The sequence below is a fragment of the Hippocampus bargibanti genome, linkage group LG08 (genome assembly GCF_051943395.1).
Source record: "Hippocampus bargibanti isolate YZ-2025 linkage group LG08, ASM5194339v1, whole genome shotgun sequence".
Lineage (NCBI taxonomy): Eukaryota > Metazoa > Chordata > Actinopteri > Syngnathiformes > Syngnathidae > Hippocampus > Hippocampus bargibanti.
Genome location: NC_142741.1, coordinates 1447899 through 1462472, shown reverse-complemented (window position 1 = coordinate 1462472; position 14574 = coordinate 1447899). Strand labels below are relative to the sequence as shown.

Genomic DNA, 14574 nt, shown 5'->3' with positions numbered 1-14574 from the left:
TTTTTTTTTTTTTTTTTTTTTTTTTTTTTTTTTTTTTTTTTTTTTTTTTTTTTTTTTTTTTTTTTTTTTTTTTTTTTTTTTTTTTTTTTTTTTTTTTTTTTTTTTTTTTTTTTTTTTTTTTTTTTTTTTTTTTTTTTTTTTTTTTTTTTTTTTTTTTTTTTTTTTTTTTTTTTTTTTTTTTTTTTTTTTTTTTTTTTTTTTTTTTTTTTTTTTTTTTTTTTTTTTTTTTTTTTTTTTTTTTTTTTTTTTTTTTTTTTTTTTTTTTTTTTTTTTTTTTTTTTTTTTTTTTTTTTTTTTTTTTTTTTTTTTTTTTTTTTTTTTTTTTTTTTTTTTTTTTTTTTTTTTTTTTTTTTTTTTTTTTTTTTTTTTTTTTTTTTTTTTTTTTTTTTTTTTTTTTTTTTTTTTTTTTTTTTTTTTTTTTTTTTTTTTTTTTTTTTTTTTTTTTTTTTTTTTTTTTTTTTTTTTTTTTTTTTTTTTTTTTTTTTTTTTTTTTTTTTTTTTTTTTTTTTTTTTTTTTTTTTTTTTTTTTTTTTTTTTTTTTTTTTTTTTTTTTTTTTTTTTTTTTTTTTTTTTTTTTTTTTTTTTTTTTTTTTTTTTTTTTTTTTTTTTTTTTTTTTTTTTTTTTTTTTTTTTTTTTTTTTTTTTTTTTTTTTTTTTTTTTTTTTTTTTTTTTTTTTTTTTTTTTTTTTTTTTTTTTTTTTTTTTTTTTTTTTTTTTTTTTTTTTTTTTTTTTTTTTTTTTTTTTTTTTTTTTTTTTTTTTTTTTTTTTTTTTTTTTTTTTTTTTTTTTTTTTTTTTTTTTTTTTTTTTTTTTTTTTTTTTTTTTTTTTTTTTTTTTTTTTTTTTTTTTTTTTTTTTTTTTTTTTTTTTTTTTTTTTTTTTTTTTTTTTTTTTTTTTTTTTTTTTTTTTTTTTTTTTTTTTTTTTTTTTTTTTTTTTTTTTTTTTTTTTTTTTTTTTTTTTTTTTTTTTTTTTTTTTTTTTTTTTTTTTTTTTTTTTTTTTTTTTTTTTTTTTTTTTTTTTTTTTTTTTTTTTTTTTTTTTTTTTTTTTTTTTTTTTTTTTTTTTTTTTTTTTTTTTTTTTTTTTTTTTTTTTTTTTTTTTTTTTTTTTTTTTTTTTTTTTTTTTTTTTTTTTTTTTTTTTTTTTTTTTTTTTTTTTTTTTTTTTTTTTTTTTTTTTTTTTTTTTTTTTTTTTTTTTTTTTTTTTTTTTTTTTTTTTTTTTTTTTTTTTTTTTTTTTTTTTTTTTTTTTTTTTTTTTTTTTTTTTTTTTTTTTTTTTTTTTTTTTTTTTTTTTTTTTTTTTTTTTTTTTTTTTTTTTTTTTTTTTTTTTTTTTTTTTTTTTTTTTTTTTTTTTTTTTTTTTTTTTTTTTTTTTTTTTTTTTTTTTTTTTTTTTTTTTTTTTTTTTTTTTTTTTTTTTTTTTTTTTTTTTTTTTTTTTTTTTTTTTTTTTTTTTTTTTTTTTTTTTTTTTTTTTTTTTTTTTTTTTTTTTTTTTTTTTTTTTTTTTTTTTTTTTTTTTTTTTTTTTTTTTTTTTTTTTTTTTTTTTTTTTTTTTTTTTTTTTTTTTTTTTTTTTTTTTTTTTTTTTTTTTTTTTTTTTTTTTTTTTTTTTTTTTTTTTTTTTTTTTTTTTTTTTTTTTTTTTTTTTTTTTTTTTTTTTTTTTTTTTTTTTTTTTTTTTTTTTTTTTTTTTTTTTTTTTTTTTTTTTTTTTTTTTTTTTTTTTTTTTTTTTTTTTTTTTTTTTTTTTTTTTTTTTTTTTTTTTTTTTTTTTTTTTTTTTTTTTTTTTTTTTTTTTTTTTTTTTTTTTTTTTTTTTTTTTTTTTTTTTTTTTTTTTTTTTTTTTTTTTTTTTTTTTTTTTTTTTTTTTTTTTTTTTTTTTTTTTTTTTTTTTTTTTTTTTTTTTTTTTTTTTTTTTTTTTTTTTTTTTTTTTTTTTTTTTTTTTTTTTTTTTTTTTTTTTTTTTTTTTTTTTTTTTTTTTTTTTTTTTTTTTTTTTTTTTTTTTTTTTTTTTTTTTTTTTTTTTTTTTTTTTTTTTTTTTTTTTTTTTTTTTTTTTTTTTTTTTTTTTTTTTTTTTTTTTTTTTTTTTTTTTTTTTTTTTTTTTTTTTTTTTTTTTTTTTTTTTTTTTTTTTTTTTTTTTTTTTTTTTTTTTTTTTTTTTTTTTTTTTTTTTTTTTTTTTTTTTTTTTTTTTTTTTTTTTTTTTTTTTTTTTTTTTTTTTTTTTTTTTTTTTTTTTTTTTTTTTTTTTTTTTTTTTTTTTTTTTTTTTTTTTTTTTTTTTTTTTTTTTTTTTTTTTTTTTTTTTTTTTTTTTTTTTTTTTTTTTTTTTTTTTTTTTTTTTTTTTTTTTTTTTTTTTTTTTTTTTTTTTTTTTTTTTTTTTTTTTTTTTTTTTTTTTTTTTTTTTTTTTTTTTTTTTTTTTTTTTTTTTTTTTTTTTTTTTTTTTTTTTTTTTTTTTTTTTTTTTTTTTTTTTTTTTTTTTTTTTTTTTTTTTTTTTTTTTTTTTTTTTTTTTTTTTTTTTTTTTTTTTTTTTTTTTTTTTTTTTTTTTTTTTTTTTTTTTTTTTTTTTTTTTTTTTTTTTTTTTTTTTTTTTTTTTTTTTTTTTTTTTTTTTTTTTTTTTTTTTTTTTTTTTTTTTTTTTTTTTTTTTTTTTTTTTTTTTTTTTTTTTTTTTTTTTTTTTTTTTTTTTTTTTTTTTTTTTTTTTTTTTTTTTTTTTTTTTTTTTTTTTTTTTTTTTTTTTTTTTTTTTTTTTTTTTTTTTTTTTTTTTTTTTTTTTTTTTTTTTTTTTTTTTTTTTTTTTTTTTTTTTTTTTTTTTTTTTTTTTTTTTTTTTTTTTTTTTTTTTTTTTTTTTTTTTTTTTTTTTTTTTTTTTTTTTTTTTTTTTTTTTTTTTTTTTTTTTTTTTTTTTTTTTTTTTTTTTTTTTTTTTTTTTTTTTTTTTTTTTTTTTTTTTTTTTTTTTTTTTTTTTTTTTTTTTTTTTTTTTTTTTTTTTTTTTTTTTTTTTTTTTTTTTTTTTTTTTTTTTTTTTTTTTTTTTTTTTTTTTTTTTTTTTTTTTTTTTTTTTTTTTTTTTTTTTTTTTTTTTTTTTTTTTTTTTTTTTTTTTTTTTTTTTTTTTTTTTTTTTTTTTTTTTTTTTTTTTTTTTTTTTTTTTTTTTTTTTTTTTTTTTTTTTTTTTTTTTTTTTTTTTTTTTTTTTTTTTTTTTTTTTTTTTTTTTTTTTTTTTTTTTTTTTTTTTTTTTTTTTTTTTTTTTTTTTTTTTTTTTTTTTTTTTTTTTTTTTTTTTTTTTTTTTTTTTTTTTTTTTTTTTTTTTTTTTTTTTTTTTTTTTTTTTTTTTTTTTTTTTTTTTTTTTTTTTTTTTTTTTTTTTTTTTTTTTTTTTTTTTTTTTTTTTTTTTTTTTTTTTTTTTTTTTTTTTTTTTTTTTTTTTTTTTTTTTTTTTTTTTTTTTTTTTTTTTTTTTTTTTTTTTTTTTTTTTTTTTTTTTTTTTTTTTTTTTTTTTTTTTTTTTTTTTTTTTTTTTTTTTTTTTTTTTTTTTTTTTTTTTTTTTTTTTTTTTTTTTTTTTTTTTTTTTTTTTTTTTTTTTTTTTTTTTTTTTTTTTTTTTTTTTTTTTTTTTTTTTTTTTTTTTTTTTTTTTTTTTTTTTTTTTTTTTTTTTTTTTTTTTTTTTTTTTTTTTTTTTTTTTTTTTTTTTTTTTTTTTTTTTTTTTTTTTTTTTTTTTTTTTTTTTTTTTTTTTTTTTTTTTTTTTTTTTTTTTTTTTTTTTTTTTTTTTTTTTTTTTTTTTTTTTTTTTTTTTTTTTTTTTTTTTTTTTTTTTTTTTTTTTTTTTTTTTTTTTTTTTTTTTTTTTTTTTTTTTTTTTTTTTTTTTTTTTTTTTTTTTTTTTTTTTTTTTTTTTTTTTTTTTTTTTTTTTTTTTTTTTTTTTTTTTTTTTTTTTTTTTTTTTTTTTTTTTTTTTTTTTTTTTTTTTTTTTTTTTTTTTTTTTTTTTTTTTTTTTTTTTTTTTTTTTTTTTTTTTTTTTTTTTTTTTTTTTTTTTTTTTTTTTTTTTTTTTTTTTTTTTTTTTTTTTTTTTTTTTTTTTTTTTTTTTTTTTTTTTTTTTTTTTTTTTTTTTTTTTTTTTTTTTTTTTTTTTTTTTTTTTTTTTTTTTTTTTTTTTTTTTTTTTTTTTTTTTTTTTTTTTTTTTTTTTTTTTTTTTTTTTTTTTTTTTTTTTTTTTTTTTTTTTTTTTTTTTTTTTTTTTTTTTTTTTTTTTTTTTTTTTTTTTTTTTTTTTTTTTTTTTTTTTTTTTTTTTTTTTTTTTTTTTTTTTTTTTTTTTTTTTTTTTTTTTTTTTTTTTTTTTTTTTTTTTTTTTTTTTTTTTTTTTTTTTTTTTTTTTTTTTTTTTTTTTTTTTTTTTTTTTTTTTTTTTTTTTTTTTTTTTTTTTTTTTTTTTTTTTTTTTTTTTTTTTTTTTTTTTTTTTTTTTTTTTTTTTTTTTTTTTTTTTTTTTTTTTTTTTTTTTTTTTTTTTTTTTTTTTTTTTTTTTTTTTTTTTTTTTTTTTTTTTTTTTTTTTTTTTTTTTTTTTTTTTTTTTTTTTTTTTTTTTTTTTTTTTTTTTTTTTTTTTTTTTTTTTTTTTTTTTTTTTTTTTTTTTTTTTTTTTTTTTTTTTTTTTTTTTTTTTTTTTTTTTTTTTTTTTTTTTTTTTTTTTTTTTTTTTTTTTTTTTTTTTTTTTTTTTTTTTTTTTTTTTTTTTTTTTTTTTTTTTTTTTTTTTTTTTTTTTTTTTTTTTTTTTTTTTTTTTTTTTTTTTTTTTTTTTTTTTTTTTTTTTTTTTTTTTTTTTTTTTTTTTTTTTTTTTTTTTTTTTTTTTTTTTTTTTTTTTTTTTTTTTTTTTTTTTTTTTTTTTTTTTTTTTTTTTTTTTTTAAATGGAATTCATTGTGAAATGGCGTCATACCGCTTGAACTAAACTCATTAACTGTCAAATCCAGTGCCAGGGTTTTTGTCATTTTCACTCGAGTTAAAGCCGACTTTTCACCTTACACACTGTCTGGGAAGCAATTAAGTTCGTAAGCCAAGGTATCACTGCACTAATATTTTTCTAATTAACATTTAGCACCACCTAGTGGCCACTTCCTCAAACTAATCCTATTTTCATGTCAGTCATAAATTTCTTACCTCGGCATCATATTGATTGCCCCTCATGTGGTGACACTTGAGCATGACGACAGGCCCGTTGAGGCGAGATACGTCCAAGCAGAGGTCGTCCTTACGAATTTCTTTGTCCGCCGTGTATGAGAACACCTGTTAACACTCAAAAAAAGCAGCGGAAGAGTCACTTTCATTTGTTTTTGCACGTGTGTTTTCATCACTGCTCACTAAAGCTGTGGAAAAGGTCCTCTCCAACTCACCTGGTTGCCACCCATGCCGTGGCAGTCGAAGAAGCCAACGTTCTCATTTTCCTTTCTTCCCATATTATCTACGCATTGATTGGTCTCAACGTTCCTGATCTGTAAACGCAGTCACAAAATGAGTCATTTGTGACACTTGACACATCGAACTTGCATCTAAAAATCGCATTTGTTCTGCATTGGACGCACTGTGCACAATGAAAAAGAAGAGAAAAGTCCACTGACTGGGATCATTTTAAGCAGATCTCTCCTAGAAAAAAGGTAAATATACTGTATGAAATAATAATAATATAATATTACATTTCATTTATAAGCGCCTTTCAAAACTCTCAAGGTCACTTTATAGTCACAGGATAAGTTTTTCCATGGGTGAGCAGCGGCAGCCACACGCGCCAGCGTTCACTCAACCTCATAAGTAACCCAAATAGATAGAAAGCGAGCTAGCTAGCCAATAGATAGCTCTTCACAAGCTCAACAGTTGCGTGGAGGAAAAAGTTCTGCTTGGCCGACATGGTCAACGAGATCAACCGGGCCAACGGCAAAGTAAGAAATAGGCGTCCAAATTAGTGATGGGAATTCCGGCTCTTTTCTTTTGGCTCGGCTCACTAAAAAGATCCGGCTCTTTTGGCTCCCAAATGGCTCCTCAGTCTGTTTGTTTTTTTTTTTTTGCTTAAATTAACTAACGAGCAAAAATCATGTCAATCATCAATTATGTGAAAAACGAATTACTCATGTAAAAAATACACTACATCAAATATTTTTTTATATGGCTTGATTTATATGTGCACAGAGAGCATCCTCCATTTGGGAGCCATAAGAGCCAGATCTTTTTAGTGAGCCGAGCCAAAAGGACCGGCCCTCCAAAAAAGAGCTGGAATTCCCATCACTAAGACATACATACTACTGTTTTTTTTTTTTAATGGCGGCCATGATAAATTGTATAAGGAGCAATACTGTCACCTAGTGGCCCTTTACGAGTATTGCTGGTATTAACTCACTCCCGCGGACGTTTCCATTCGTCCTTACAATTTCACCAGAGCAAATTACATTGCAAATCAATTTGGATGAAAGCCGCGAAAGCTACTCTTTTTTTTTATTTTAGTCCCCAGGCTTTCACATTTCAGAAAAAGAGAACGTTTCCTCTCTCTTTCTCAATCTGCATCGCATGTCGAGCATGATGAAGAGTCTCTTTTGATCGCAAAATCACCAGCGCGGCGCAGGGACCAAACTCACACACATATTCACACACAATATTCTCACATCATTCCCCACACACACACACACAGATTTAGATGCACAATTACCTCGGAAGAAGTCGTCAGTGGTTGCTTGGACTGCTAATGAACAAATCCTCCCGTGTGGTGTGAAAAGCAGACGAAGAAGAAGAAGAAGCAGACGAAGAAGAAGAAGAATTTATTATTTTACAGTAAAATAATAATACCCGTCAACCTTTGCTAATAGCTGCCCTTATAAATGATTACAATTCCCGTATAAAAGTTGAAGTTAGCCGTACCTTATTTGAAATTAAAAAAATACGCTAACAAGCGGAAATGCAAGCTGCCTACCGCGCATGCGCACGTTATGCTTTCATTAATACGACCGTATAATAATAATAATACATTACATTTATATAACATCGAAAGTATAAAAAGTATGTACGATTTAGGATTACTTTTGCTGGTTTGCTGTGATCGGTGGCAACATTGTCGTTGGCTACCAGCAGTTTTGACGAACTGGATTTGAGCCAAAATAATTGTTGTAAGATTGGTCCAGGTTTTTTTTCCCCGTATAAAAGTTGTAGTACGCCGTACATTATTTGAAATTAATACAAAATACCTTTACAATACGGTGAAAATGTATAAATTGACAGGTAAATAACTGAATGCAATTCGAAATGTCAATTCCTATCGTGTCCACTAGATGGAGACAAATTCAATCTTATTTTGGAACAGGACATCTTTGTTGATTCAGCAAAATAACCACTGACTCGGTAGAAATTCCAGATAACGGATTTGGATGTAAATTCGTGTCACGTTTTCACAGCACAAAATAAACCTAGATGTATTTTTAAAGGGCACAGTTCGACAAACAAATGAACAATGCGTATTGTATCAAAATCCATTTATTAGGGAGGATGGGAGAACTAGTTTGAACAAAAAAACGATACAAAATGCTTTATTTCGCAATATATCCGACTTTAAAAATAATCAGGAAAAATATAACCCAATTTTCCTGCCTGTTGTCTACTCGACAATTCACATTTTTGATTCAAAACTTTATTTGCCTCATTTAAAAATTGTCAGGGCTGCGCAGCCTGGGAGTGAGTAGGTGGCGCAGAATGGATCTTCAATCATCTGCAACCGCATTCATCCACCACCATGTCTTGGTAGTGGCGCAGGACTACGTTGTCGTTGTTGTCATAATACAGCATGGAGATTGGCGAAAAGCGGACGGGCACGCAGCAGGGTTGAGGGGTGCTTCCCGGATCCAGCGAATGAACCAAAGTCTGTAGGATGGCGTGGTTGGTGCTGTTCAAACTGTCACTGAGTGGGAAGGGGCACTCACCGTGGCAATAGTTTGCCATATAACCCTGCGGTGCGATGATCCAATTCTGCCAGCCGACGTCCTTGAAGTCCACATAAAGCCTGCGAGCCTTGCAAATGTTGCTGGGGGAAACAGGGGGAAGGTCGCGGGCAGAGGTGCTCCTCCGTTTCCGGGAACGGCACTGCTGCGGGTGGAGCGACACCGCCACCAGCGAGGCCTGCACAGATGGCGCTAACCAGAACTGATCCGGGTCAGCATGAAGAGGCCGGAGTTCCAAAAGCAGACCATAATTGTGCGCTGGGTCTCTCCAGGACTCGGCCAGCGATGTGATGTCTAAGGTGACCGACACCCCCCCAAGGCCAAACTGGACTGACTGGGACAGCAGAAGGCGGCGGTTGGCCCGAGGGTTGGCACCTTTCAGCGTGGGCCGGACTATTTTATACAGAACGGCAGTGAATGTGGGACCGCGTCGCAGGAGGGCTGCCATGCTAGCAGAGCCTCCGGGCCTGGATCTCCACAGGAAGTGGATGTGCAACTGAGCCAGAGATAAGACCTCCAAGGACTCCAAGGCCGCAAGATTGAAAAAGAGATGCTGGTCCACACAGCCTAGGCATGGTACACCAGAACCGGGAACAACATTGCCTAAACGCACAACAACAACAAAAACACAAATTGACACTTTCAAACACAGGAATGGACACAGACAGTCAAACATGGGTGGACAGACGCATGTACGTTATAGACATGTGTTATTCACATTACTTCACCCACATACAAAAACAGTCAAACAAATACCTGTGTGCTCACATAAAGTAATCCCTTACTACTTCGCAGTAGCAGTTGATGACAAGATGGTCAGAGCTGTCGATTTCAGTCATTATGTTGAGGGGATACATCTTTGCTCAAAAGAAAAGAACATTATCAACAATCACCTATCACAATGTTCCTCACCGGTACTAAATCATCAATCCGAGCCTTCTACAGGACCCTAGACGCGTTCTGAAACTTAACTTGTACAGTAGTGTACCTGTAAATAGTATTTTGTACTGTACTACAAACATTTACTGAGCTTCTTTGTGCATGTCCTGTACTGGGTTCCACTAAATTTGGCCTTATAAATATTTGTCTGTACTCACGCACTCTTAAATTTACCAATTCATGTCGGGTTTGCTACATCGCGGATTTTCATCTATCGCACGTGGTCCCTGTCCGCAATATCGTGATAAACGAGGGATTACTGTGATGGCACAGATCTGCGTGTAGAAAAAAACCAAGGCCACACACATAAATAGACATGTATACGCACACACAAAAAACGGAGACATGCACGTGTGCACACATGCACATTCACACAGAGACACACAAACGCAGGTATACATATTTAGCAAATTACAAACAGACAAACAGATACACGTGGGTATTTACGATTACACATACGGAAACAAACACGTACATTCAAACGCACTTTCACACACGGATACAAAGGCATATTTTGTGGAGCCACACGCCTCGTCCTATGGCTTTAATTGCCACTACAGTACCTTGGTCTTGCACATAGCGAATGATGTTGCCACGGACGCCATACTCGGGCACCATGCACGGTTCGTCTTCGTCGACCTGGGCACGCTGCGACCTCGAGAACATCTTCCAGAGGGCCTTTGGGACGTCTTGGCGCGGAGATCGGGACCTCGGGCCGCCATCGTGGGCCGACGGGGGCTCGGAGAGGCCAAGGGCGCTGAGCAGGAGCCGCTCCGAGGGGGCAGACTGCACGCCAACCAGGACGGAAAGGAGCAGGAGGGCCAGCATGTTGTTCTTCGCCCAGACGACTTCTTGGCAGCAGCGCCCCGGGTGTTTGATTTATACGGCGCGACCTCCCGGAGTGATTGATAAGAGGGCACGGGGAAGGGGGCGGGGAAGCTCTTTGTGTGCTTAACTTTTTTTTATCGGTTCTTCAGACTCAGCTTTAGAGAACGAACAAAAATTACATGACTAAGGTCATTACAGATCAGCTCTGTTTTGGGCATATGTCTCTGAGCCCAAGAGCCACACTTGATTTTTAAAACATTGTTTAACCGTGCAACACAGCAGTGCTTATGCAAATAAAGTTGGGGGGGGGGGGGGGCAGTGAAATACCGGAAATGGGCTATCACCAAACAATTGTCACTTTTCTATGCGTTTCTGACAGTCTGGGTGCAAAGTCGAGTATGCAAGAGAAAGAAAGAAAGAGAAGACGTTGAGTGTAAGTCATACTCAGTCTTAAGTCACTAAAGTTTTACTACTTGACAAAACTTGTCCTTCGTGATGTGCTCGCATGCAAGCGAACAAATTACATATAGTATCCGTAAAGTGTCTTAACATGGCGGATGGCACCGTGCTTAGATAAAGTTTTTAAATTTCAACAAAAACATGATCAGCCTGTTATTGTTACGCACACAAGGGATTCGCTTTGTGAAACTTTGTTTTATTCAACGTTAAAAACGAACAAAATCAAGCGACCGTAAAAGTCCGTGTTGAAACTACAGTAATTCATAAAAGGCGCTTCGCTCCCAGCAACCGCCATTTCGTCACGGTAGGGGGGGGTAGAAATCGCCAGTTTCGGCTTTATGACATTTCTTTTTCCGTTTTTGATAACTTTGAATAATGTTCATTTTAATGTGGTTTAAGTATGTGTTTTACATCAATTCATTTCGATAAAATTGCAAAAAAGTACACAATCTAGTCGTTGCCGCATTCCCCCCTCTGTCATAAAGTGGTATATGCAGGCGTGACGTCAGGTTTCATGTAGTTCTTCCACACAGACGCTAGAGGTCACCAAAGTCCATCGACAAACATTTGGCCCACGTGATAGAAAACAGTGAAATGTCATATTTTATTGAATGTTATAACTTTTAGGTGTCAATGTTTTTGGGGACGTTTCTCTTCGTGGCTCTGTCAATTCAGAATGGTCAATCACCAGAATGTAAATTAATCTCTTATCTGAACCATTTTGTTCTTGTCATAGCTTGATTTGACATATTCCAGTGTCTTCCGACAGTTGGCAGAGTACACTCTGAACTGGTTGTAAGTCAAACGGAAATCACACGTAGACAAAGTGTCACGCTCAGAATCACATTCAAATCAAGTTCGACCAAGAAATGGCCTTGTACGTTCTTTTGTCATGAAATTCAGGGCAGTTTTGCTAATTGTCAATAGAGGGCAGGGCATTAACACGACTGTTATGACTTTTGATCATCTTATGGGTGCTTACGCTCTCATTCATCCCAGGAGATGACTGTTAGTTCCCGGTTGGTTTTCTGTGGATCAAATGAGTCACTTGTTTTTTTCTTCTCTTCCTCATCTTCTCCCAGCTGCTCCATTCATTTGTTTCAGTGTGTGCTCCACTGAGGATGCGTAGGTTGCATGTTGTGTGTTTTCCTGCCTAATAGATGACTGCAAGCTGTGTCACGCCTTTTATATAATCCTGCGGGGGTCCTTTGGACTGTTTTAGCTTCATAGGGCTTCTCTTGCGCCATAGGTCGGGCCTACACAAAGTTCTACATTAATACACCATATCTTCAGAATCAGAATCATCTTTATTGCCAAGTACTGTATGTATTTGTAAAATCACTTCAAATGACTTCTACTGAGCGTATATTATAAAGATTCCACTGCATATAGCTATATTTTACGTTTTAAGACTCGCGCTGATTATTCAGGAAGTCTTGTTTTCGAATTGATGACGATGCCTGAAGTGACGTCACTGAAGGAACGCCCCTGACTGAGAAAGTGACACACAATGCATTTTGGGTACTTTGTTTGGTCTGAAAACTTTGTGTTGATTCGTGTTGATGGCGAAATAGAAGGAAAACACACAAATAACGCGATGGTGAATCGTTGTGTGTTGCACCAAGACTACTATTTGATACTAGTTGAGACAAATTCCCAGCAGACAAATCAGCCCATTTCCAACGGAGCTTGGGCGCCATCTTGTGCATTTTCTGGGACGCTACATTGGAGTCCGGACGGCTCGAATTGATACGTAAGGACTTCTTGAATCGATTGCAAACATGTTATGCTTTCCTCTTCAGAACTATTTGAATCATATTCATAACTGGAGGCGTAACAAGAAAGCATCTTCTCCCAATCTGAAGCCATTGTTTTGTTTCTAGAGCAAGGCAAGACGTCCTGGCGTGACGTAAAGAACAAGGGGGTGGGACCTTCTGAAACTTGCCATTTCCGGCGTCATCTTGAAGTAGTTTTGGGACACTTTTCCTTTTTATTGGTGTTTTGCATTTGACTAAAAATATCAGCCTGCGTGTTTTGGGTATTTTAGATGCTATAAAACGTTTTTCTGATGTCAGTTAGGAAACAAACAAAATGGTGTCGGTTGTCCTTTAAAGTCCAATGCTGAGGTGCATGTGATAGGCTTAAAAAGACATCCCTGCACTGAAAACAGATGTAGAGTGAATTCCCATTGGCAGCCGAGGCCTTTGAGTCATCAGCTGGGATTCCCTTCCTCGCACTTCCAAATATGGGTGGGATTGTGAGCAAGCGGCAGGCAGAATGTACAAAGCAGAGTGGAACCCCCGGGTGATGTCAGAGTATTGGAACAGCATTCCACGCCGCTGACTGGAAATGCAGCGGCGAGGAATGTCGGGAATGCAAAACTCTGTCATGCCATTCGCTCAGTTGGAAGAGGTTGCGCTTCATGTTTGCAGACACCCGCGTTTAGTTTTTTTTCCCGCAATCGCTCTTGGGAGACCCTTCTTCCCGAAAATCTTGAATCCACACACCCCTTTAGACATCAACCCGAAAGTGGTGACTCCAAATTCCCAGCATCAGTTGCTCCGTGGGTGGCCTGGTTCAGACGAATGCTATTTCCTTTACGCTAGTGTCTGATGCCAATACTCCACTCACCTTTTCCTTTTTTTTTTTTTGCTGGCCTGATCAGGATTTGGGAATTGATGGCAAATCATTTCAGAATCAGAATCAGAAAACCTTTAAAGAACAACCGACGCCTTCGGACAAGTTGTGTCCATAATTTGTAAAATGGCTTCAAATGACTTCTACTGAGCGTATTTTACAAAGATTCCACCACGTAACTACAGACGCATATAATTTAGGAATTAACTTTTTTCCAGACCCAAGAAGAGAGTCCAAAGTTTCTAACCATATATTGAATGGTTATGTAGTTCTACAACTCAATATTCTGTAGGTCCTACAATTTGAGTGACAGTGACAAAAACCCTGGCACTGGAGTGGACACATTTTTACACATCATCTGGCAGTGAATTAAAAAATCTGCAACTTGACACAACCCCCTTTTTCTTTGGGTACTGCATCTCCATTGAAAAGGTAGGAGCGACTCTGCCTCAGATGCGCTTACCCCCTTTGTATCAATAAAAGCTGCAAAAGGAGCCACATGAGGCTTGGGTGACATCATAAACATTTTGGCTAGCATCGATCGCTAGGTGGCTAACGTTTGCAAAAAAGGCTTGCGGTACGTTAGAGCCCATGAAGCAAATTCAGCATGTTTTTAACCCGATATCCTACGGCTGAAGAGAAACCTCTGCAACATGTCAAGGGCGTCGTGTCCTGTGTCCTATCTTTCATCACACCGGCCTTTCCTTTTCCGTTCCGCTTTATTATGCACCACTGAGTAGAGACCCTCACCCCCCCCCCTCCCCAATACTGTGTCTACGAGCCTAATTATTGTTTACCAAGATCAATCTCCCCTTTCCTCGCTGCCTCCCTACTCTTACTCTAGGCTCGTACCGACCATAGATGATGCAGTAATTATATCTGTCCGACTGTCGGTTGGCCGCAGACGTCTTTGCGAGTTTCTCTGCTCGGGGGGAGAAATTAGAGACTGCTCAGCACATGTATAGGGCTGTAATTAGAAATAAGGACTTTTGTGTATGAAACGTGTTTATATGTTTGTTTAAGAGACAGTTTATCTCTATCTCTGATCTGTAAGGTTCCGTCAAGGTGGGAAACTTTCAGCAGAAGTTGTTAGGCACTACGGAAAGTATGTGATTTAAGCGGTAGGTCTTCCAGGACATGATATTGACGGTATCAGCGTCTCACCCTTTAGATCGGGTGACTGACAGACTGTTGACACACATGTTGAGCTGTGATTCTGACTGTTTTAACCTCCTCTGGAAGCAGTCCAGAGCTTGTCGGACGTCTAGTCTACAAATGATAGAGTCCAATCATCTGTAAAACTCATCACAAACCCATAGAGAGTCTGACGAGACTATCTAAAACAAGGGTGTCAGACTCATTTTATTGTCGCGGGCCACGTTGTAGTTACGATTTTCCATCGGGGGGGTGTTATGAATTTGGGGAAACCATATGATTGTTTAATGCCCTCCACATATTATATCTAGAGCGGACGACAAATTCATGAACTTGACGTGCTTTGTTTACTTTTTCTACTTTTTCTTACCATTCGCGTGGAACAATCTGGATTTTATCCTGGTCAATAAAATCTTTAATCAGAAATTGCTAACTGGCACGCCATCCATCACAGAGCTGAGAGAAAGGTAGAGAGATGGAGATTCGTCAGCAAACATTTACCTTAGTCTCCAAGAATGGATACACTAAACATGAAAAAAGATAAACAAATACATAAATAAAGGAACACTTAAAACATTAAATAAGTAGA

General features: G+C 28.8%; 2 protein-coding genes across 2 annotated transcripts in view; both read right to left on the bottom strand.

Moving 5' to 3' along the window:
- kcnj3a (potassium inwardly rectifying channel subfamily J member 3a) overlaps positions 1-6778 on the bottom strand; it is a 52292-nt gene extending 45514 nt beyond the window's left edge. The window contains exons 1-3 of the mRNA XM_089002520.1: positions 6689-6778; positions 5385-5483; positions 5152-5286 (exon numbers count right to left, since the gene is read on the bottom strand). The gene's annotated coding sequence lies outside the window, so the exon portion shown is untranslated. The remainder of the gene's footprint in view (positions 1-5151; positions 5287-5384; positions 5484-6688) is intronic.
- A 727-nt stretch (positions 6779-7505) lies between these two features.
- Positions 7506-9781, bottom strand: gdf3 (growth differentiation factor 3). Its single transcript, XM_089002758.1, has 2 exons — positions 9470-9781; positions 7506-8570 (listed from the first exon to the last, which is right to left on the bottom strand). The coding sequence occupies exons 1-2, from the start codon at positions 9732-9734 to the stop codon at positions 7735-7737; spliced, it is 1101 nt and encodes a 366-aa protein (XP_088858884.1). The 5' UTR covers positions 9735-9781; the 3' UTR covers positions 7506-7734.
- Positions 9782-14574: the final 4793 nt, after the last annotated feature.

What these genes read in the sequence shown, in the direction of transcription:
- gdf3 (XM_089002758.1), bottom strand. Translation starts at nt 9,734, where the DNA reads ATGCTGGCCCTCCTGCTCCTTTCCGTCCTGGTTGGCGTGCAGTCTGCC. An exon ending in TCGCTATGTGCAAGACCAAG is followed by an intron (nt 8,571 to 9,469) that starts GTACTGTAGTGG and finishes TTGTGCGTTTAG; the next exon opens with GCAATGTTGTTCCCGGTTCT.